Source organism: Pongo abelii, chromosome 13 (genome assembly GCF_028885655.2).
Source record: "Pongo abelii isolate AG06213 chromosome 13, NHGRI_mPonAbe1-v2.0_pri, whole genome shotgun sequence".
Classification (NCBI taxonomy): Eukaryota; Metazoa; Chordata; class Mammalia; order Primates; family Hominidae; genus Pongo; species Pongo abelii.
In genome coordinates this window covers 38,800,922-38,823,028 of record NC_071998.2, presented here as the reverse complement: position 1 = coordinate 38,823,028, position 22,107 = coordinate 38,800,922, and the positions used below count along the sequence as shown (strand labels likewise).

The 22,107-nt window shown below is 39.3% G+C and overlaps 2 protein-coding genes across 8 annotated transcripts in view; one reads left to right on the top strand and one right to left on the bottom strand.

Annotated features, from left to right (window-relative positions):
* DENND4C (DENN domain containing 4C) overlaps positions 1-16,607 on the top strand; it is a 136,420-nt gene extending 119,813 nt beyond the window's left edge. For 6 of the 7 annotated variants that reach the window (XM_024251918.3, XM_024251916.3, XM_054521037.2 and 3 more), the window contains 5 exons: positions 609-854; positions 2,211-2,328; positions 10,214-10,364; positions 12,137-12,201; positions 12,418-16,607. In XM_024251918.3, the coding sequence (XP_024107686.1) occupies positions 609-854; positions 2,211-2,328; positions 10,214-10,364; positions 12,137-12,201; positions 12,418-12,554 (717 nt within the window). In that variant the 3' untranslated portion in view covers positions 12,555-16,607. Of the gene's footprint in view, positions 1-608; positions 855-2,210; positions 2,329-10,213; positions 10,365-11,246; positions 11,356-12,136; positions 12,202-12,417 lie in introns of those variants that run through there. The other variant, XM_054521038.2, reaches the window with a different exon arrangement.
* RPS6 (ribosomal protein S6) lies at positions 16,465-21,524 on the bottom strand. Its single transcript, XM_002819763.5, has 6 exons — positions 20,395-21,524; positions 19,690-19,821; positions 18,908-19,118; positions 18,568-18,714; positions 16,698-16,855; positions 16,465-16,592 (listed from the first exon to the last, which is right to left on the bottom strand). Exons 1-6 carry the CDS (start codon positions 20,398-20,400, stop codon positions 16,497-16,499), a joined length of 750 nt encoding a protein of 249 aa, XP_002819809.1. The 5' UTR covers positions 20,401-21,524; the 3' UTR covers positions 16,465-16,496.
* Positions 21,525-22,107: the final 583 nt, after the last annotated feature.

The window sequence follows — 22,107 nt, the reverse complement described above, 5'->3', positions numbered from 1 at the left end:
ACCACAGTCTAGGCACCAGGGGGACTCACTGTTAATGAGAGAGTCTTAAACATTTTATCCTGATTATAATATGCATAACTCACAAAGTCTAGGTTGGGTCTTTTTTCATTTCTTATTTTATTTGAATTATAAAAATGCTATTTCTTTAATTCCTTCGGTTTTTGTTGCAATCAGTTGTAAAAGTGAGTTAAGTCAACAAAGAATATTAATGCAGAAGATTGCCCCATCAGTTTAGAGTTGTAGGAGGAAGATAATGTCACACAGTTTTTACACACATACATTACTATAAAGCATCTGAAATGCAAATATTTCTTATAAAAATTGAAAAAAACCTAATACATTCAGGCCATTGCTCTCAATGTGATAGAGACCATGTTTTAAAGAGTCTGTTGATTAAAATTTTTTTGTAATGATTTAACTTAACAGTATTTAAGTATTTTTTTTCTTTTTTAGGTTTTCATTCATTAGCATATTCTCTTGCATGTAGCAGTGGTCCTAAAATAACTGATTTAAAAAGGATAGAGAGGCATTATCTCATTGAGAAGTGCTCTTGAGCATACAGATTTAAACAGATAATATTAATTTCTTTTTGTGTTTTTTTTTTTAAGGATCCTTTAGGAAAAAGACCCAATCCTCCCCCTGTTTCTGTGCCCTACTTGAGTCCTCTAGTACTCCGTAAAGAACTTGAATCTTTGCTAGAAAATGAAGGTGATCAGGTGATTCATACATCTTCTTTCATCAATCAACATCCAATCATTTTCTGGAACCTCGTTTGGTATTTCAGACGTTTGGACCTTCCTAGTAACTTGCCAGGACTTATCCTCACATCTGAACATTGTAATGAAGGTGTACAGGTAGGGTGCCAACTTTTATACTTACATTAGTATTCAGTAGGATGAGGCTTAACTTCAAGGTCTTGAAAGTATACAACAACAGTAACTTAACAAGACAGATTTTTTTCTCTCTCACTTAAAAGTTTGGATAAGCAGTCCTGGAATGGTAAAGTGTTAGGAACCTAAGGTCCTTTTATATTTTTGTTTAGCTATGAATATCCTCCATTTCCAAGTTCTGCTTTTGGTCCAGGATGGCTGATTACCTCCAAGCTGTCACATCTACTTTCTATCCAGCAGTTAGGAGAAAAATGGATGGAGAGGAGAGTATGTCTTTTTTCTTAAGGGATCGCTCCTGGAGTTGTAGATAATATTTCCACATATATTTTCTTGGCCTGAACTCAGTTATTAGGTCATATCTGTCTGCAAGGGCAGCTAGAAAATGTTGCCCAGGCTGGAGTGCAATGGCGTGATCTCGGCTCATTGCAGCCTCCTTTTTCTGGGTTCAAGTGATTCTCCTGCCTCAGCCTCCCGAGTAGCTGGGATTACAGGCACCCACCACCACATCCAGTTAATTTTTCTATTTTTGGTAGAGACGGGATTTTACCAGGCTGGTTTGAATTCCTGACCTAAGGCAATCCACCTGCCTCGGCCTCCCAATTGCTGGGATTACAGGCGTGAGTGACTGCGCCCGGCTGGTAGCTATTATTCTTAACTGTTCTGTTCCCAGCTGCAATTCTCACAACCACCTTATTTGAAAGGACTCATGTTATCCATATTTTTCAGATGTTATAATTAAAAGTTAGAGAAATTTAGCAATTTCTGTAAGGTGACATACCTAATAAGTGATGGAGACCCAAGGTCACATTCTGGCTGTCTGACTTAAAAGCTCCAACTCTACTTATACTGGGATCCTGATTCCATTAGAGACAGTGAGCTCCTAGAGTGCTTTATTTTATAGGATTAATATTGATAGACACTCAGACCCCAAACATATACATGGGGCAAAATAAAATCTTTCCTTAAAGTACTATAAACTCTAGTTTGATTAGGTAGGTGAAACAAAATTATTTGGTAACGTAGTAGAAACTCTTGCACTTTGACCTTAAAATTTGCTGTAATGGTAGTTAATCTTTCTACAACCATCGTGCCAGTTAGCAAATTGTCATCCCATTCCTTAAAAGTCACACTGAGAAACCTTGACCTCAGAAAATAATAATAACATTTGTCATCAGACATTAATAAAAATTAAGATTTTGGCTCTGAATTTTAGGTCCAGAATTTTAAAAGGACTCATCTGTTTTATATAATCAAGCTTCACTAGATCTACTGGTAATTGTTATTCTCAGGATACTAATACTTTCTTTTGATTTCTTTTAGCTTCCTCTGTCGTCTCTGTCCCAGGATAGCAAACTTGTGTATATTCAGCTGTTATGGGATAATATCAACCTTCATCAAGAACCAAGAGAACCTCTGTATGTCTCATGGAGGAATTTTAGTAAGTAAAATAGAATTAAAGACATAACAGCTGGGTGCGGTGGCTCGCATCTGTAATGCCAGCACTTTGGGAGGCCTAGGCTGGCGGATCACTTGAGGTCAGGAGTTGGAGACCAGCCTGGCCAACATGGTGAAATCCTGTCTCTATTAAAAATACAAAACTTAGCCAGGTGTGGTAGCAGGTGCCTGTAGTCCCAGCTACTCAGGAGGCTGAGGCTTGAAAATCGCTTGAACCCGGGCAGCAAAGATTGCAGTGAGCTGTGATCATGCCACTGCACTCCAGCCTGGGTGTCAGAGCAAGACTGTATCTCAAACAAAACAAAACAAAACAAAACAAAGAGTTAAAGACTCAAAACGGGAACAACTCAAATACGCATCCATAGGTGACTGGATAAGCAAATTGTGGCACAGCCCATCCATACTGTAGGATATTGTTCTGCAATAAAGAATGGACTGCTGGGAAAAAAAAAAAAAAGAAACAGAATTAAACTAAATTCCCCTAGAGTTAAATAGAGAAAAGCAAATTATTTTGCTTTATTTTTAAATTTTTAATTAATTCAAAGTGATTTGCTGTTAAAAAAAAAAAAAGTACACACACATACACACACAAAAATGAAAAAGTGGTTTGCTATTTGACTGACCTGTTTTTAACTGTGACGGATCTCAACTGAGTTGAGTAATTTTTTTGGTGATTTTTCTATCAAGTAAAAATTTGGTTGGCTATTTTGAGAGTAAATTCTATATAGCAGAAGAGTAATTTAGATGTATTGGTACAGGATCATAAGTTCAGCTGTATTGATGGTTACTGACTGGTCTTAAGGGTTCTGGCTTCATTTTTAATCTTTTAGAATATATTTTTACAAGGTGTTTACAGGGTTATTATTCATGTATTCAAAAGCCTTATGAGTCAGTAAGAAAAATACAATTCAGTAGATAAATGACCAAATGATATCAATAGGTAATTCATATTAAAAACATTAAGCGGCTTTCAAACTGTATTAGTTTGCTAGGGCTGCCATAATAAAATACCACAGACTGGGTGGCTTTAACAACAGAAATTTATTTTCTCACAGCTCTGGAGGCTGGAAGTCTAAAATCTAGAAAGGGATCAGCAGGTTTGGTTTCTTCAGAGGCCTCTCTTTGGCCTGTAGATGGCTGCCTTCTTGCTGTACCCTCACATAACCTTTTCTCTGTGTGTTTGCATGCACATGCACACATTCCTGGTGTCTCCTTTTCTTATAAAGACATCAGCTGTATTAGGTTAGGGCCCCACTTGGCCGGGTGCAGTGGCTCACGCGTGTAATCCCAGCACTTTGCGAGGCCGAGGGCGGGTGGATCACGAGGTCAGGAGTTCAAGAGCAGCATGGCCAAGATGGTCTTGGCCGTCTCTACTAAAAATACAAAAATTAGCTGGGCGTGGTGGTGGGCGCCTGTAGTTCCAGCTGCTCGGGAGGCTAAGGCAAACAATTGCTTGAACCTGGAAGGTGGAGGTTGCAGTGAGCCGAGATTGCTCCACTGCACTCCAGCATGGGCGACAGAGCGAGACTCCATCTCAAAAAAATAAATTAAAAAAACATTAGTGCCCCACTCTTATGTCCTCATGTAACCTTAATTATTTCTTTAAAGGCTTTATCTCAAATAGAGTCACATTGGCAATTAGGTCCTCAACATATGAATTTGGGGGTGACACAATTCAGTCGGTAATATAAACATATTTTAAAAGCTCAATCATACTAGTATTAAGTGAAATATAACTTTATATTTTAAAAAAGGAAAATGTAGGCCTGGCACGGTGGCTCATGCCTGTAATCCCAGCACTTTGGGAGATCGAGGCAGGTGGATCACTTGAGGTCAGGAGTTCAAGACCAGCCTAGCCAATGTGGTGAAACCCCGTCTCTACTAAAAATATTTTAAAAATTAGCCGGGCTTGGTGGTGCACGCCTGTAATCCCAGCTACTCAGGAGGCTGAGGCAGGAGAATTGCTTGAACCCGGGAAGCAGAGGTTGCAATGAGCCGAGATTGGGCCATTGCACTCCAGCCTGGGCATCGCAGCAAGACTCCATCTCATAAAAGAAAAAAAGGAAAATGTGGCTGGCGTGGTGGCTCACGCCTGTAACCACAACACTTTGGGAGTCCAAGGCAGGAGAATCCCTTGAGCCCAGGAGTTCTAGGCAGCAGTTAGCTATGATTGCACCAGTGTACTCCAGCCTGGGTGACAAAGTGAGACCTCCCCGCCTTCCTGTCTGTTAAAAAAAAAAAAGGAAAACATAAACTTGTAACTGTCAGGTTGGCAAAAAACTTTAAAGATGAAGATTGTTTAAAAAAAATTTAAAGATTGTTGAAGATGTTTGGGGAACACTTTCATATACTTTTAGATGTGTAAAATGATACATTTCTGGAGAACAATATGGTAGACATGTAGATTTCATATGTGGATACCCTTTAAACTCAGGAATTGCAGTTCGAGAACTCTGTTCTATAGAAATACAGTACACAGCTAGCTGTTTACACAAGGATACTTACTGTAGGATTTTTTTTTCTTTTGAGACAGGGTCATGTCTCTATCTAGCACCCTGCTCATAAAGCAGGAATGTCACTCTAAAAGAAGGGCCACTGTTCCCAGCCCCAGCTCCAGAGCAGTGGCTTAGAAATTTTGCCCAGGGGCTGGGCGCGATGGCTCACGCCTGTAATCCCAGCATTCTGGGAGGCCGAGGCAGGTGGATCACTTGAGGTCAGGAGTTTGAGACTAGCCTGGCCAACATGATAAAACCCCGCCTGTACTAAAAATACAAAAAAAATTAGCCAGGTGTGGTGGTGGGCACTTGTAATCCCAGCTAGCTGGGAGGCTGAGACAGAAGAATCAGAGAGGCCTGGGAGGCGGAAGTTGCAGTGAGCCAAGATCGTGCCACTGCACTCCAGCCTGGGCGACAGAGTGAGACTCTGTCTCAAAAAAAAAGAAAACTAAAAAAAAAGAAATTTTGCCCAGGGGGAGAGGCAGATCATAAGAATAGAGAGCTCTGAAATTTTCCCTAAAGGAAATTATTTTATTTGGAACAGAGTGTGGAGAAGTTTAAGCCTGAGAGCACTCTCAAAAATAGTGGAGATTTTCGTGAGAAGGCCATTATTACCCTGATACAAAGACTAATGACATCATAAGAAAATTAAAAATCAGTATCATTTAGGAATATAGACATAAAAATCGTGAATAAAATACTAGCAGATCAAATCCAGCAATATATAAAAATGATTTTACACCATGACAAAGTGGGATTTATCTCAAGCATGCAATTGTGGTTTAACATTTGAAAATCAGTTGTGTCATACACTATATCTATCAATAGAGTAAAGGACAAAATTCACGTGATCATCTCAGTAGGCACAGCCAAATCATTTGGCAAAATCCATCACCCTTTGTTTAAAACACTCATCAGGCTGGGAATAGAGAAGATCTTCCTCCGCCTGGTAATGGGCATCTATGAAAATCTACAGTTGATACCATACTCTTAACATACTTTCTCACTAAGCACAAGAGTAAGACAAGGATGCCCACTTTTGCCATTTTTATTTACCATTCTACCAGAGGTTCTAGCTAGAGTAATTAGTCAAGAAAAGAAAAGGCATCCAAACTGGAAAGGAAAAAAGTAAGTGTATCTATATTTGCAGATTATATGATAAATGATATTTATTTTTTCTATATATATAATATATAGAAAATTTTAAGGAATAGACACACACCTAACATATTATTATACACACATACCATATTAGAACTGCATAAGTTCAGCAAGGTTTCAGGCTATAAGATCAGTATAGAGAAATCAACTATTTCTATATCTTTGAACAAATAATTCAAAATGAAACTAAGAAAACAATTTTATTTATTTATAATAGCATTAGAACAAAATACTTATGGATAAATTGAACCAAAGAAATGCAAAACTTACGCTCCAAAAACTTAAATAATTGTTGAAAGAAATTAAAGAATAAGTAAATGGAAAGAATCCCATGTTTATAGACTGGAAAAGTTAATATTATTAAGATGGAATTAGTCCTAAATTGATCTACAGATTGAATGCAATCCCTATCAGAATTTCAGGTAGCTTCTTTACGTAAATTGACAAGTGAATCTTGAAATTCATATGGATGTTCAAGGGACTTAGAATCACCAAAACAATCTTGAAAAAGAACAGAATTATAGGACTCACAGTTCTTCAATTTGAAAACTTACTGCAAAGCTACAGTAATCAAGAAAGTAAAATACTGGTGTAAAAAGAGACGTAGGTTGATGGAATAGAGCTGAAGTTCCAGAAATAAACCCTCACATGTATGTATGGTCAGTTGCCTTTCAGTGTGAAGACCATTTAATAGGTAAAGAATAGTCTTTTCAGCCGGGTGCAGTGGCTCACGCTGGTAATCCCAGCACTTTGGGAGGCCGAGGCAGGCGGATCACGAGGTCAGGAGATCCAGACCATCCTGGCTAACACGGTGAAACCCCATCTCTACTAAAAAAATACAAAAAAATTAGCCAGGCGTGGTGGCGAGCACCTGTAGTCCCAGCTAGTCGGGAGGCTGAGGCAGGAGAATGGCGTGAACCCAGGAGGCAGAGCTTGCAGTGAGCTGAGATTGTGCCACTGCACTCCAGCCTGGGTGACAGAGCGAGACTCCGTCTCAAAAAAAAGAATGGTCTTTTCAACACATGTGCTGGGACAACAGGCTAGCAATAATAAAAAGAATGAAATTGGATACTTCCTCAAATCATACACAGAAATGAACTAAAAATGGATCATAAGCCTAAATGTAAGAGCTAAAACTATAAAGCACTTAGAAGAAAACATAGGAGTAAATCTTCATGACTCTGTGTTAGTTAGGCAAGGCCTTCAAAAAAAGCAACAAAAGCACAATCAACAAAAGAAAAAGTAGATAAGTTGGATTTAGTCAAAAGAAAAAACTTCTGTTCTGAAATTTAAACCATCAAAAAAGTGAAATGTCAGTCGGCAGATTGGGAGGAGATATTTGCAAATCATATCTTAAAAAGGATTTGTACCCAGACTATGTAAAGTACTCTTACATCTCAGTAATAAAAAGGCAACCCATTTTTAAAATGAGCAAAGGCTGTAAATCAGTAGTTCTTCAAATAAAATGTTCAAATGGCCAAAAGCACATGAAAAATGCTTAATAGCACTAGCTATCAAGGATATGCAAATCAAAACCACAAGGAAATACCACTTCATACTTACTAGGATGGCTACAATAAAAAAATAATAACGAGTTAGTGAAGATGTGGAGAAAGTGGAACCCTCAGACACTGTCAATTAGAATATAAAATTGTGCAGCTTCTTTGGAAAACAGTTTCACAGCTCCTCAAAATGGCAAACCATATGAGTTACCATATGATGCAGCAGTTGCACTCACGTATACACCTAAGAGAAATGATGTCCACATGAAAACTTGCACATAAATGTTCATAATAGCATTTGCATAATAGCCAAAAATACCGAAACAAATGTCCATCAGTCTGTGAATTGAGGGCTGAGCGCGTAATCCCAGCACTTTGGGAGGCTGAGGCCGGCAGATCACTTGAGGTCAGGAGTTCGAGACCAACCTGGCCAACATGGTGAAACCCCGTCTCTACTAAAAGAAATACAAATATTAGCTGGGCGTGGTGGCACATGCCTGTAGTCCCAGCTACTTGGGAGGATGAGGCAGGAGAATCACTTGAACCCAGGGAGGCAGAGGTTGCAGTGAGCTGAGATTGTGCTGCTGCACTCCAGCCTGAGCAACAGAGCGAGACTCCATCTCAAAAACAAGAAAAAAAAAATTATGAATTGATAAATAAAGTATGGTATATCCCTATAATGGAATTTCATTTGGCAACAGAAAGCAGTGAAGTACTGATATATGTACAACACAGATGAATCCTGAAACCATTCTAGAAGAGAAACCAGTTGTGAAGGAGCATAGATTGTATTATTCCATTTATATGAAATATCCAGAATAAGAAAATGTATAGAGACAGAAGGTAGATTAGTGGTTGCCTAGGGCTAAGGGGTTGAGGTGGGGTTTCTTTTTGGGATATGAACATGTTCTAAAATTGATAGCGATGATGGTTGCACAACTTCATGAATATACTAAAAACCATTGAATTGTGTACTTAAATGGGTGTAATGTTTGGTTTGAGACTTATCTCAATAATTGCGAAATTATAGCATAGTGTGAAGATTAACACTATTCCAAGTCTATCATTTAGCAGGTGGAAGACCTAGGCTGAAAACTCATAGCAGCCAGTATTTCCTGTTGTTATCATAACAGAGGACTTTGCTATTTTTTTTTCTTTTTTGTTTAACACAAATAAACTATTACCAGTTCTCTTTATTTAGGGGCGGTGTTACACAATACAGTATAATGAAATGTATAATGAAAAAGACAATCCGCCCACCTCAGCTTCCCAAAGTGCTGGGATTGCAGACATGAGCCACTACACCTGGCCGAATTACATTCCTTCTAATTAGCACTAGACTCTGCTATATTTAACAGAAAATAACAGAGGCCGAAACAGGTAAAGATTATTCTCTCATATGAAGTTATTGGGCTAGGCAAATAAGGCTAGCACTTTTGGAGGCCAAGGTGGGAGGATCACTTGGGACCAGGAGTTTGAGACTAGGCTGGGCAACATAGTGGGAGCCCATCTCTACAAAAAATAAAAATAAAAAATTAGCTAGATGTGGTGGCATGCCCCTGTAGTCTCAGCTACTTGAGGCTGAAGCAGGAGGATTGCTTGAGCCCCAGGAGGTCAAGGCTGCAGTGAGCTGTGATTGCACAACTTCACTCCAGCCTGGGTGATGGAGTGAAAAACTGTCTAAAAAGTTATGAATTACATCATGTTGTACACCATAAGTAAATACAATTTTTACTTATTGATTAAAAATAAGGCCAGACATGGTTGGCTCATGCTTGTAATTCCAGTGATTTGGGAGGCTGAGGCAGGAGGACTGCTTGAGGCTGAGTTGAAGACTAGTCTGGGCAACATAGCAAGACCCTACCTCTACAAAAATAAAATAAATTAGCCAACTGTGATGGTGCATGCCTGTAGCCCTAGCTATTTGGGAGGCTGAGCAGGGAGGATTGCTTGAGCCCAGGAGTTGAAGGTTACAACGATCAGCCACTGCACTCCAGCCTTGGCAACAGAATGAGATCCTGTCTCCAAAAATTAAGTAAATACATTTTTAAAAAAGAAAAAAAGTTATGTACTAGACAGTCTAGTACTGCTAGACAACTCCTCTGTCATCAGGGATCCAGGTTCCTTCTGTTGTACCTGCTTTTATGGCTGCTGGAGTACAAGCTATCACATCCCAGCCTCAGGCAGTAAGCCACCATATATTAGAAGAGAAAGGCAGAGTGACAGGTCTGCCTGTTTGAAGGGAGCAAGCAGGAAAAATATTTTTTAGTTGGGCACATTGCCACATAATTTTACTAGTAGTGGGGAGGTGCTATTGGTTAAGCAAGGAGAAAATGCCACAACTCTGGAAAAAAAACTTTTTAAATAATTGGGACAGGGCACAGTGGCTCACACCTGTAACCCCAGCACTTTGGGAGGCAGATTGCTTGAGCCCAGGAGTTTGAGACCAACCTGGGCAACCTGGTGAGACCCTATCTCTACAAAAAATACAAAAATTAGCTGGGCATGGTGGCATACATCTGTAGTCCCAGCTATTTGGGAGATTGAGGTGGGAGGATCACTTGAGCCTGGGAGACGAAGGTTGCAGTGAGCCATGATCACACCACTGCACTCCAGCCTGGGTAACAGAGTGAGATGTTGTCTCAAATAATAATAATAATAATAGTAATAGTAATAATTGAAAAAAAACTTACTGTGTTCTTATTGTTAGATTCTGAAAAGAAATCATCTCTCCTGTCAGAGGAACAACAAGAAACAAGCACTTTAGTAGAAACCATCAGGCAGAGTATTCAGCACAATAATGTTCTTAAACCCATCAACCTACTTTCACAGCAAATGAAGCCAGGCATGAAAAGACAAAGGTAATAATCCAGTATTTTTTGCTTGCCACCACTCAGTCATTTCATGTTTTTAAAAAATTATCTTACTTTAAAAAATATCTCTAGTTGTCAAAGAAACACACATACTCATTGCAAAACATCTATTGTTTTAAGTGCTACACAAATATATGCATTCCTACTTGAACACAAACACATAATAAAAGTGTCTGGGGGCTTGACACGGTGGCTCACACCTGTAATCCCAGCACTTTGGGTGGCCAAAGCAGGAGGATTGCTTGCTTGAGCTCAGGAGTTTGAGACTGGACTGAGCAACATAGCAAGACCCCATCTCTACAAAAAATAATTTGGCAGGGGTGGTATGTGCCTGTGACCTCAGCTACTTGAGAGGGTAAGACAGGAGGATTTCTTGAGCCCAGGAGGTCAAGGTTACAGTCAGCTGTGATCACACCGCTGCACTGCCACCTGGGTGACAAGAGCAAAACCCTGTCTCAAAAAAAAAAAAGAGTGGAAATAGATTACATTTTAAGAAGATCATTCATTGATCTAAAGTGTACTGTCTTTTGGAAACATTACTGCTGTTTGCTGGAAACCTATAATTATATTTATTAACATTGATAAACTTATGTACCACTTATCCAGGGCCTGTGATACCCACACATCTTTTCTTTTGTTGGACATAAGAGAATATGGGAATAGGAGTAGAAACAATTTAGGAAAGAGATAGACGCAGTGAACTACAAAGGATATGGAGTTATTGTGCTCCTGTCACTATTGTCTGCTAATATGCTCAGATTAGTATTCATCCCCTCCTCAGCATAAGTGAATTTTGCAGTAGAAGCTTCAGAAGAGTGTGCGTAATCGCGTATATCAAACATTACTAATGTTTCCATGGTGCCCTTCAAGTTTTTTAGGTCATGGCATCTTTGAAGATAATCTCAGAAGTGACAGGGCAAGAATTGATAATGAAAATGGATGGATCCATTTTTACTGTCAATAATTGAGGTAGAGATGACCTTCTTCACAGTCTGTAATATGAGTAGCTTGCTTCAAGCATCTGTAGTTTAAGGACAGGAATGTAATATTAGAAATGTCATATTATGGCTTCTGAGGCTTCTAAAGAAAGTGATATGAAGTGTCACTAGAATGAGCGTTACATCCTACTTTTTTTTTTCTCTGTACATGAGTGCATTTCTTAAGTTTTTCTGTCATCTTTAACAACTGAGTCATGAAGCTCACTTTTAGTGTTTCATTTGTGACATTTTAATGCTCACAAACCAAATAAAGGTGAACTGTCGTTTGCCAGTGTGGTAAAGAGACCACACCACCTTTTACATTGTTTGTGTCAAGGGTTTTAGACCCCTAACTTACTTAGAAATTAATCTTTTACTTTGTCAAGTGACAGAAGATGAGAGAAGACTCTGCTTTTGTAAATTTTAATTAGAAATTAGAGTTAAAACAGTTATGTATTGTTGAAATGTAATAAAGTTAAGCCATTTTTAATTGTTACTAGTGTGAAGCTTTATGCCCATTAACTATGTTTTAACTTTAATTTGGAATAGAAACCTGCAGGAAGTTACAAAAATAGTACAGAATTCAATGTGGCCTTCACACAGCTTCCTCCAAATGTGACACCTCATATAACTAACTGTAATGTAATATTAAAACCAGGACATTGACATAGGTATATTACTGTTAACTAGATGACAGAACTTAATGTCTTCACCATTAAAAAAAAAATGCATCTGTGTTTTTATGGTATTTGCCCATTGACTTTTAAAACATTTGTTTTATAGGAGTTTATACAGAGAAATCCTCTTCTTATCATTAGTGTCTCTAGGAAGAGAGAATATTGATATTGGTAAGTTGGTTAATAAAAGATTATGAAAGAAAGTTTTACATTTTATTTTCAAAAGTAATTTTTAAAAATGTAGCTGGTATGTATAAAAGATTTAAAAGATTTCTACTTCTAAATATGTAGTTCAAATACATATAATTTGACTCAATACCAATTTGAAATGAACGGCTATTGTCTTTCTTAACAAATTACAACTTCATTTTTGAAAATTTCTTTCAGAGGCGTTTGACAATGAATATGGAATTGCATACAATAGTCTGTCTTCAGAGATTCTTGAAAGGTTGCAGAAAATTGATGCTCCACCAAGTGCCAGTGTCGAGTGGTGCAGGAAGTGTTTTGGAGCACCTCTCATTTAAATAGAGATTCACTAGAATTTTGACACACAAGGCTTGGGGATTAGATTTCATCTGGAAACATTCAAGGTTTTTTTTCCAAATCGTAAGAACTGGTGAATACAGAATTGAAGTAACTCTTGGGGACAATATATAATGAATTATGATTCATATTGCATTATCTTGAAATATGAAATGCCATTTAAATGTCCCAGGGCTTATTAACATTGAAGATTTTCAACTCCTAAACTGCTTTTCTGCGTCTGTGGAAAACTACTTTGGGATTCTTCAGTATTTGTAGTAGTTTGATAGAAATAATGAGGAACCATATTCATTCTAGGCATTGTTTATATTTGAAGTTACTGAGTTTGAGGAATGGCAAATTAAATTTGCCCAACCTCCAAAACAAATGAAATATCTCAATTATAAAAGCAACATGGCCGGGCACGGTAGCTCAGGCCTGTAATCCCAGCACTTTGGGAGGCTGAGCAAGGTGGATGGATCACTTGAGGCCAGGAGTTCGAGACCAGCCTGGCCAACACGGTGAGACCCTGTCTCTACTAAAAATACAAAAATTAGCCAGGCGCACCACTGTAGTCCCAGCTACTCAGGCTGAGGCAAGAGAATCGCTTGAACTGAGGCAGAGGCTACAGTGAGCGGAGATCACGCCACTGCAACTCCAGCTTGGGTGACAGAGTGAGACCGTCTCAAAAAAAAAAAAAAAAAGAGAGCAACATATTTGTGTAAGTTTGTATATGTGTAGGGCTGTGTAGGTATGTGTATATACAGCCATATTCTAAGTGTATATTTATTAAAATAGATTGCATGTTGCAATACAATTTTCTGAAAGGGGTCTCATTGACTATTAAATGACTACTACTAAACTTGTCTGTAGTCATTAATCTTAAAATTACCTGAAAATCTGATGACAGCTGCCTTCCCTAACTTTAATGTATTAGGTTGGCACAAAAGTAATTGTGGTTTTTGCCACTATTAATGGCAAAAACCGCAATTATTTTTGTACCAACGTAATACACCTTTCATATTATGTATTATCTTGCTTAATGGGTTTTATCTTGATTATCCAGTTACTTCCATCCTCTTCCCAATGTTAATTGCAATAGTTTTAAAATGGGAACAAATGAATCAATCATCAGATAGTTAAAATGAAATTAAATCAGCTGCCTAATAATTTATGAAATTCATTGGAACATGCTTAAAATGCTAAAGTGCATGTCATTGAACGTGAAATCTTTTTTCAGGCACATACATACATTGTTGGTATTGATCACTTTTTAAAACCTGTGGGATAAACTTGCACTGCACACAGAAGTTTTATTCTTGTATAATATTTAGATTTGTATGCTTGTGAGTAAAAATGTGCATTTGTAAATACTGTGTTTTTAGGTTGAATCAATTAAGTCTTAAAACTGTAAATTTATTAAGCTTGTTGCCAGTAGGTTTAAGAAAATCATGATCTCACATGCCTCACTTTGACATTTATCATGCCTTTTATTAAAAATATCCCTTAGGAACAGTAAGTTTGCCTTAACTCTCTGCATGGTTTAAAAAGCCATTGGTTTTGTGTGTGTTTACAGTAATTATGCAGATGACTAAATGAGTTGACACAGTAAAATTACTTCCATATGGTACAGTAACAACCTAACTCCCTTCTACCTGATGTAACCATTTACAAATTATAGTTATTGTACCAGTCTTTCAACATTTCAGGGTTAATCTGACCTATGCAGAATTCTAGTGTGAATTTATTGTGAAAATGCTAAATGAAACTTGTCAGAAATTATGTACAATTTTCATTACCTTCAAAATGGATCTTTTGCACTGTCTGAGAGTATATATTTTTGCAACTCAAGACTTGGTACTAGTTTTAATACTTAATGCTTACTGACCCAACAGAAGTTTGGAATTACCTTGCATATAAAAATTGAGGTTGAATAAAATGAAAAATTCTTGTTTGTTGTTTTCTGTTACATTAAGCCTCCTGAAATCTGTAATCTTTAGAATTCCAATATTTCGTTTTTTCCATTTCTTCACTGGAGTCTTCGTAACTTGAACTAAATTTTCACTTACTGAAGCGCTTCCCATTAAAAAAAATCTGTAGATTTCTACCTTGAAAACTTTAATCTGCTGCTGCCATTTAGATATTGGGACTGATTTCTTGTTATAAATTTTTAAAGGCTTTTTCCAATACCCACCACAGAGAGGGTACCACTAAAAATTTACAAGACAAAAACATTATTATGAAAAGATTTAGAAGTACCTGGAATGACTTGTAGCACCATATGCAACTTTAATCCTGATAACTTCTAAAAGCAATCTTTCAAATTAGTCCAGATTACTTAGCAGTACCTTATATTGGTTTGGGGTTTGATACCGATTTTTTCTTCCAACAAATTGTATAGGTTGATCACAACCTGCATAGTTAATGACATATCAGAATGACTTGCATGTGTGTCTGGAGAACTGGATATGGTGGCTCACGCCTGTAGTAATCCCAACACTTTGGGATGCCAAGGCAGGCGGATCACTTGAGCCCAGGAGTTCAAGAGTAGCCTGGGTACAAAAAGCACAAACACTAGCCGCAGTGCACACCTGTAGTTCCCAGGCGGTCAAGGCTGTAGTGAGCCATACCACTGCTCGCCATGCGGGGCGTAGGAGTGAAACCCTGTGTCAAAGAAAAAACAGACTGTCCTTATTTTGTGGCTGCACTCAATTTTCAGAAAGCAGGGCGGTTCTCATGTGCATCATAATCAAACAAGAAGTGGTTGGTTAATATAAAACTTTGGACCATACACTGGACTCACCTTGTGGCTTTTAAGTTCCTCTCTGTGCTTGTGCTAAGTTTCTCCTGCTTTTTTTCTTCGAGATGGAGTCTTGCTCTGTCACCCAGGCTGGAGTACAACAGTGTAATCTTGGCTCACTGAAACAACCTCCCTGGTTCAAGCGATTCTCCTGCCTCAGCCTCCCGAGTAGCTGGGACTACAGGCATGTGCTAATTTTTGTTATTTTTAGTAGAGATGGGGTTTCGCCATGTTGGCCAGGCTGGTCTTGAACTCCTGACCTCAGGTGATCCACCTGCCTTGGCCTCCCCACCTGGCCATCCCCTTTGCCTTTTAAGTTCTGCATACTATTATTAATTGCCAGCTAAGATTCTTTTCATGTTATGTAGCTTTTTAACACCATGTAGTAAGAGGAATACAGTTAAGAATCTTAGTAGGCATCGAGGGACTGGCACTACTGGCCTCACACCTGGGAGCTTTTTAGTAATGTAAAAATGTGGGTCCCCACTCCTCTATCACTATCTGTGCCTTAACCAGACCCCTCGGTGATTCACATGTATATTTAACATTTAGAACTCTGCTTTGTAAAGCTATTACAGTAGTGCCAACAAAGAGCTTGCATTACTCCAACCTTAAAGCCTAATGTGCCTTCTAAAGATCCTGATATTGTCACAGTAGGCTAGTTAGCATAGAAACTGTTAGAGGAAAGTACACACTTTGTGCATTTTTCCAAGAATGTTTTTAGTCATTTCCTTTTCAGTGTGTGAAACAGCCTAACATGTTCATCTTCACAAGGTCAATTTTCATGTATTAAATTGTGCATAGTGCTTTAAAGAGCTATATTCCTCAAAAATAAACTATATAAAAAAGATTAATAGTCCTCATCATTTCCCCTAAGTTCCATGCCATTCTGAAGAGGCAGATGTCTGATGCTTAGAATCCCTTCCTGTGCCACCCATCCCCCAAAAGGAACCCATGTACACTGACCTTGTCTTCCACTACCACACAATAGGTCTGATTTTATCCACCATTGGATTACTGTATATACATATCCCCATTTTCTATGACCTAACTTTCCCTCTCTTCATTTATGTAGTTTTCTATCAGCAAAGAAAAGTCAACAGAGATCCGAGTCTGGTCTTATTTATTTATTACTCAAAAAATCTTATTTCTGACTGGATTCAGACTTAGAAGTAGAAGCTCGCAGAGAGGAAAGTCTGCGTCTCTTCGCAATTTGTTCCTGGCGCTTCTCCTTAGCCTCCTAAACAAAACAAAACAGCATACAGTTAAGGCCTTTCTGGGGTAAAGACGCAAATCCAAAGCCAGGTCGAACTCCTCCCACCCCCTCAAATCATCTTAGACTAACCTTCATTCTCTTGGCCAAAAGTTTAGCATATTCTGCAGCCTCTTCCTTATTTTTCTTAGTACGCTGCTTCTTCAGAGCAATACGCCGCCGTTTGTGCTGCAGGACACGTGGAGTAACAAGACGCTGAATCTTGGGTGCTTTGGTCCTAGGTTTCTTACCTAAAAATTCAAAGGACTCAATCATTTCAATACTTGTTTTGTTAGAATCCACATCTACTTTAAAAACATCAGAAATAAACGTAAGCTTCATTAACAGCATCTATGAAAACCTATAATGAGGCCTTTAAAATCAAATCAGAACTATTCTAAAATGCTTTTTGCCCCTCCACAGAGATCTAGAAGATGAGTTAATTATAAAAATATAAGGGAAACCAAGTCCTGAAAAATAACCAGGCTTTTACTACCTTCCAGTTTTACTAAAATACAGTGGCATTATGTTTATAACTGTGCATAATTTGTCTGTGAAAACCACTTAACACATTATCTACATAATCATCCTGCCATACTTTTAAGTTTCATGTAAGCTTGCATCTCTATTTCCCTTGACGATTCCTGCCAATTCACAGGGGTAACATAACTATTAACATCAGATTATGTGGCATGTTGTTAAAGTATCTCCATTAATCTGATCTGTACTCCAAAACTGCTCACGGATTATAGATCTGCATTGGAGCAGAGGCCTTTTCAGATGTATTTGTTTCATGGACACTTTGTGTGAGTTAACTGCCTTAGGCTAAATGCTCAGATGTTCAGGTTCTGCTAAAATGTTAAGCCTCCTACTATAGACACAAGAACCATCTGAAAATACCCATCAACCAGACCACGCTTGTATTATACGGATTATTTTCAGGGCTATGATTATGGGCAACTGCCACCTATTTGTCAATTGCTTTTTTTTTTTTTTTAAGCAACATCAGCTTCATGAGGGTAGGAATTTGTCTATACTGAATTCTCAGCACCTCAAACAGTACCTGTGCTCAAATAATTGTAATTACTGACTTAACAGACGTGTACTATATATGCCATGTACATTAAGTCACACCAGTCCTGAAAACCAAAATCCAGAGAAATTCTTTCAAATTTTGTCAGGAAAACCCAACCTTGAGTGACATGCTGTTTATTTAACATAAATATCCCCAAATTTCACCACAGAAATATTGTTATTTGAGGTCCTCACTGATGAGTATGTTGTCTACTATATGGACACAAGTTCTTAAAAGGTAAAGCTCCAAAATCCCTAACACCTGCTCCCTAGTATTCTGATTAAAGTCTCTAACTTCTAATTCTCACAACTCTTAACTATTGTTATCCACATCCTACAGATGAAACAGAAGTTTAAAGCAACTTCTTTTGTATGCCAAAAAATAATTTCGGGCTGGGTGTGGTGGCTCACGCCCATAATCCCAGCACTTTGGGAGGCCAAGGTGGAGGATCACTTGAGCTCAAGGGTTCAAGACCAGCCTGGGCAACATAGTGTGACCTCATCTCTTAGAAAATATTAATAATAATTTAAAACATCTGATATAAAATTGCAAAGTGTGTGGTGATGAGATAATAGTCCCAGAATTCTCAATCATGTGACTCCTAAACCAGATAGCAATGACCTTAAAGTCAGGTTATTTTTGGATAATGTATACATCAAAGATTCACAGGCAGATTTTCAATGAAATTACTGCACTCTACAAGGCACTGGAATAAGCAAGGATTAATACCAACTGGGTATGCTGGCCACCCCCAAATATTTTCTGTAAAAACTCCAAGTGAATAGTGCTAAGGCCTTCCAAAGGCACATATTTATCTTCTGATATGCACACAAAATGATAGACAAATTACCAAAATTAAGCAAGCCCTAATTGCATAATCCCTCCTACCTTCTTTATTTAATGGCTTTCTTACAACATACTGGCGGACATCATCTTCTTTAGAGAGATTGAAAAGTTTGCGGATTCTGCTAGCTCTTTTGGGGCCCAGGCGGCGAGGCACTGTAGTATCAGTCAGTCCAGGAATATCCTTCTCTCCTTAGAAGAGACAATTGAAGAGATTTTAATTCAACAACTTCCTTAAGAATCCTAAATCAGAATGTTTAATGTTGAATTGATAGTAAAGAAAAAAATCCATTGGTCTGTAAGTTTGGATACTGCAAATGAATAAGCATTTGGACAACTGGCTTTAAATCAATTTTAAAGAAAATTGAACACAAGTAACCCTCACCTTTTTTTACAATAACCAAGTTGAGAACGCTCAGATTTGCATCCACAATGCAACCACGAACTGATTTTCTCTTTCTTTCTCCAGTTCTCCTTGGTCTGTAACAGGAATGCCCCTTACTCAGTAGCAGGCGGACACGGCCATGGGTCAAAACACCCTGCTTCATGGGGAAACCTTGTTTGTCGTTCCCACCACTGATTCGGACCACATAACCCTGCAAGAGCATACAATGAATGACACATTTACTATTTCTATTCCAAAATCATACAGTACACGATTGTGACCTCTGTGAACCACACCTATATGAGAAAGTATAATTAATTATGAAAACCAATTTGAACTTAAGCACGTTTTCTCTGATCAGTAAGTTTTGTCTATACTCCCAACTTGTCAAGCTCAATTATCAAATGTCTTTCAAGTCGCATTTCTAACTGATGTTTTATTAGACAGCACTAAGAAGATAAAATAGCAAACAGCAACAAACAAATCAGATACAACCCCTCCTGACACTTTGGGGATTATGAGGACAGCTATGTGACATACTGCCAAATGCAAGATGCAGGGCAAGAATTATGTTGACGTAAACTTTACGTATATTTTATGGCTTACTCTCCGTCCCCCTCTCCAAGGTAATACCTCTACTTTATGAAGTGGCATTCGAAAGCAACTTACCAAAGGTCAGAAGCCAGAACCCGGAGTCTGAACCCCATTCCAAATACCAGTTACCAATGGCATTTACCGTCTCTGACTTAAATACCTGCAACAATTTGATTGTCAACTTTTACCTTCCATTCTTCACCCAGAGCGTCAGCAGCAACTTCTGTGGCCATACGCTTCTCATAAAAAGTACGAAGTTTGCGTTCATCGTCCACTTCAATGAGTTTCTGGCAGCCAGTGGCTGGGAAGGAGATGTTCAGCTAAGGATTAAAAGAGGGGGGAAATAGTTTACGAAACTATCTACAAAAGTAATTGTAGAGCCATCTACAAAGTTAATTCCACTGCAAAAAGCCTTTCATGTTGCCTCCACACAAGCAGGAAATATAAGATGCCGACTGTACTCACTAAAAGCACGTGAAAGCATAGTAGCAGTCAAGAAGCGCCGCACTCAGGAGGACGTTTTCCCCTCAAGCCCCGCGGAATGACTCTGGGGGCGAGGGCACTCCGCAGCCGTTCACCCTCCCGAAGCAAGAAAGCCGGGGTCAAGAGCCGCACCACAGGCCTGCCGCAAACTGGGCAACACGCCGCATCCGTCCCGGCTGGGCGCGGGGACGCCACCATGGCGCTCCCGGCCCGCCGCGGCTCCAGCCGCAATCGCCTGCCATCCGTTCGGCCAAAAAGCTCCATGCCCCAGAAAGGCGAGCCTTCTCCTACTTGAGACCCTTCTCCACCTAAAACCAGGATCCTGGAGTGCTGAAACTGAGGCAATGCCGCGTTCTGGGACTCGATTCACGTTCCCCAAACCCAGTCTAACACTCGCCACCATCACCTACCTTCATCTTGAAGCAGCTGAACGCCTCCGAGGCGCCACGGAAAAGAGGGCCAACTTCCGCTTAGCGCAGGTCACATAGGCACTTTCAGTTATCGCGAGATGAGCAGAAGTACGGGATAGCGGAAGTGAGCATGGGTGGGCGGCACTTCCGGGTCGAGATTAATCAGGGCTTGGGAGGTGAAGTCGGTTGGGTGTGGGTGTGAGGTTGTGCCAGTAGTGGTAGTCTGGTAAGGCAAGCCCGCGTGTAATTCTGAGGGCTAACCCCTTCCCTGTCTAGTCTTTTCCACGCTGCCTGGGTTTTGGAGCTGGTCGTCAGCAGAGCCCCACTTCTGTCCCGGACACTTTGCATCTGACGGTGCCAAAATAGGAGGGCAAGGCCGGGCGCGATGGCTCACGCCTGTAATCCCAGCACTTTGGGAGGCCGAGGCGGGCGGATCATCTTAGGTCAGGAGTTCGAGACCAGCCCGGCCAAATGGCGAAACTCCGTCTCTCATAAAAATAGATAAATTAGCCAGGCGTGGTGGGAGGCGACTGTAGTCCCAGTTACTAGGGAGGCTAAGGCACGGACAATCGCTTGAGCCCGAGAGGCGGAGGTTGCAGTGAGTCCAGATCGCACCACTGCACTGCAGCCCAGGCGACAGAGAGAGACTCCGCCTCAAAAAAAAAAGTTCGAGTTGGAGACCAAGTAAACAAGAATAATTTTTACTTTCTAAAATTATCACATACCATCTTCCCACTTTAGTGTCACAAAGGTTTGAGTTTAGGACTGTTTTACGTTCGAAGTTGAACGATTCTACTGAATCTTCTTTGATCATCTCACATTAATTCATGGAATCTTGGTGAAATGATGCTTTTTAAAATCTGAGTACTGTATGTCATTTTTTTGTTGAGGTGAAATTGACATAACTAGTCATTTTAAAGTGAACAGTTCAGTGGCATTTAGTACATTCACAATGCTGTACAACCACCATCTCTATCGATATAGTTCCAAAACATTTTCATCATCCTAAAAGAAAACCCTGTACCCTGTTAAGCAGTTGCTGCCCCTTCCCCATTTCGACCAGGCCCTGGCAACCACCAATCTGTGTTCTGTCTCAGTGGACGTACCTATTTCATAAAAATGGAATCATACAATATTGACCTTTTGTGTCTGTCTTCTAGTCTTTTGAGTTGTAGCATGTATTAGTACTTCACTGCTTTTATGGCTTAATATTCTAGTGTAGATATAGACCGCAGTTTGTTTATCCATTCATCCATTAATAGACATTTGGGTTGTTTCTGCCTTTTAACTATTGTAAATAGTTCTTCTATGTTTGAGTACTTGTTTTAAATTATTTTAGGTATATACCTAAGAGTGAAATTGCTGGGTCATATAATAGTTCTATTCTCAACTCAGGGAGAAACTGAAACTGTATTCCAAAGCAGCTGAACCATTTTAGATTCCCACCAGCAATGTATAAGGACCGCACTTTATCAAAATCATGGCCAACACTTGTTATTTTTTTAATTTTTTAAAAATTTATTGTAGGGACAGGGTCTCGCTTTGTTGCTCAAAGCGAGATCCTGTTGGTCTGGAACTCTTGGCCTCCAGCATTCTCCTGTCTCAGCCTCTGGAGTAGCTGAGACTCATCGTGGTTTTGATTTGCATTTCCCTAATGACTAATGATGTTGAGCATGTTTTAATGTGTTTGTTGGCCATTTGTGTATCTTCTTT

What these genes read in the sequence shown, in the direction of transcription:
- RPS6 (XM_002819763.5), bottom strand. An exon ending in CTTGGTTATTGTAAAAAAAG is followed by an intron (nt 18,715 to 18,907) that starts GTGAGGGTTACT and finishes GTCTCTTCTAAG; the next exon opens with GAGAGAAGGATATTCCTGGA. An exon ending in TTTTGGCCAAGAGAATGAAG is followed by an intron (nt 16,593 to 16,697) that starts GTTAGTCTAAGA and finishes TGTTTTGTTTAG; the next exon opens with GAGGCTAAGGAGAAGCGCCA.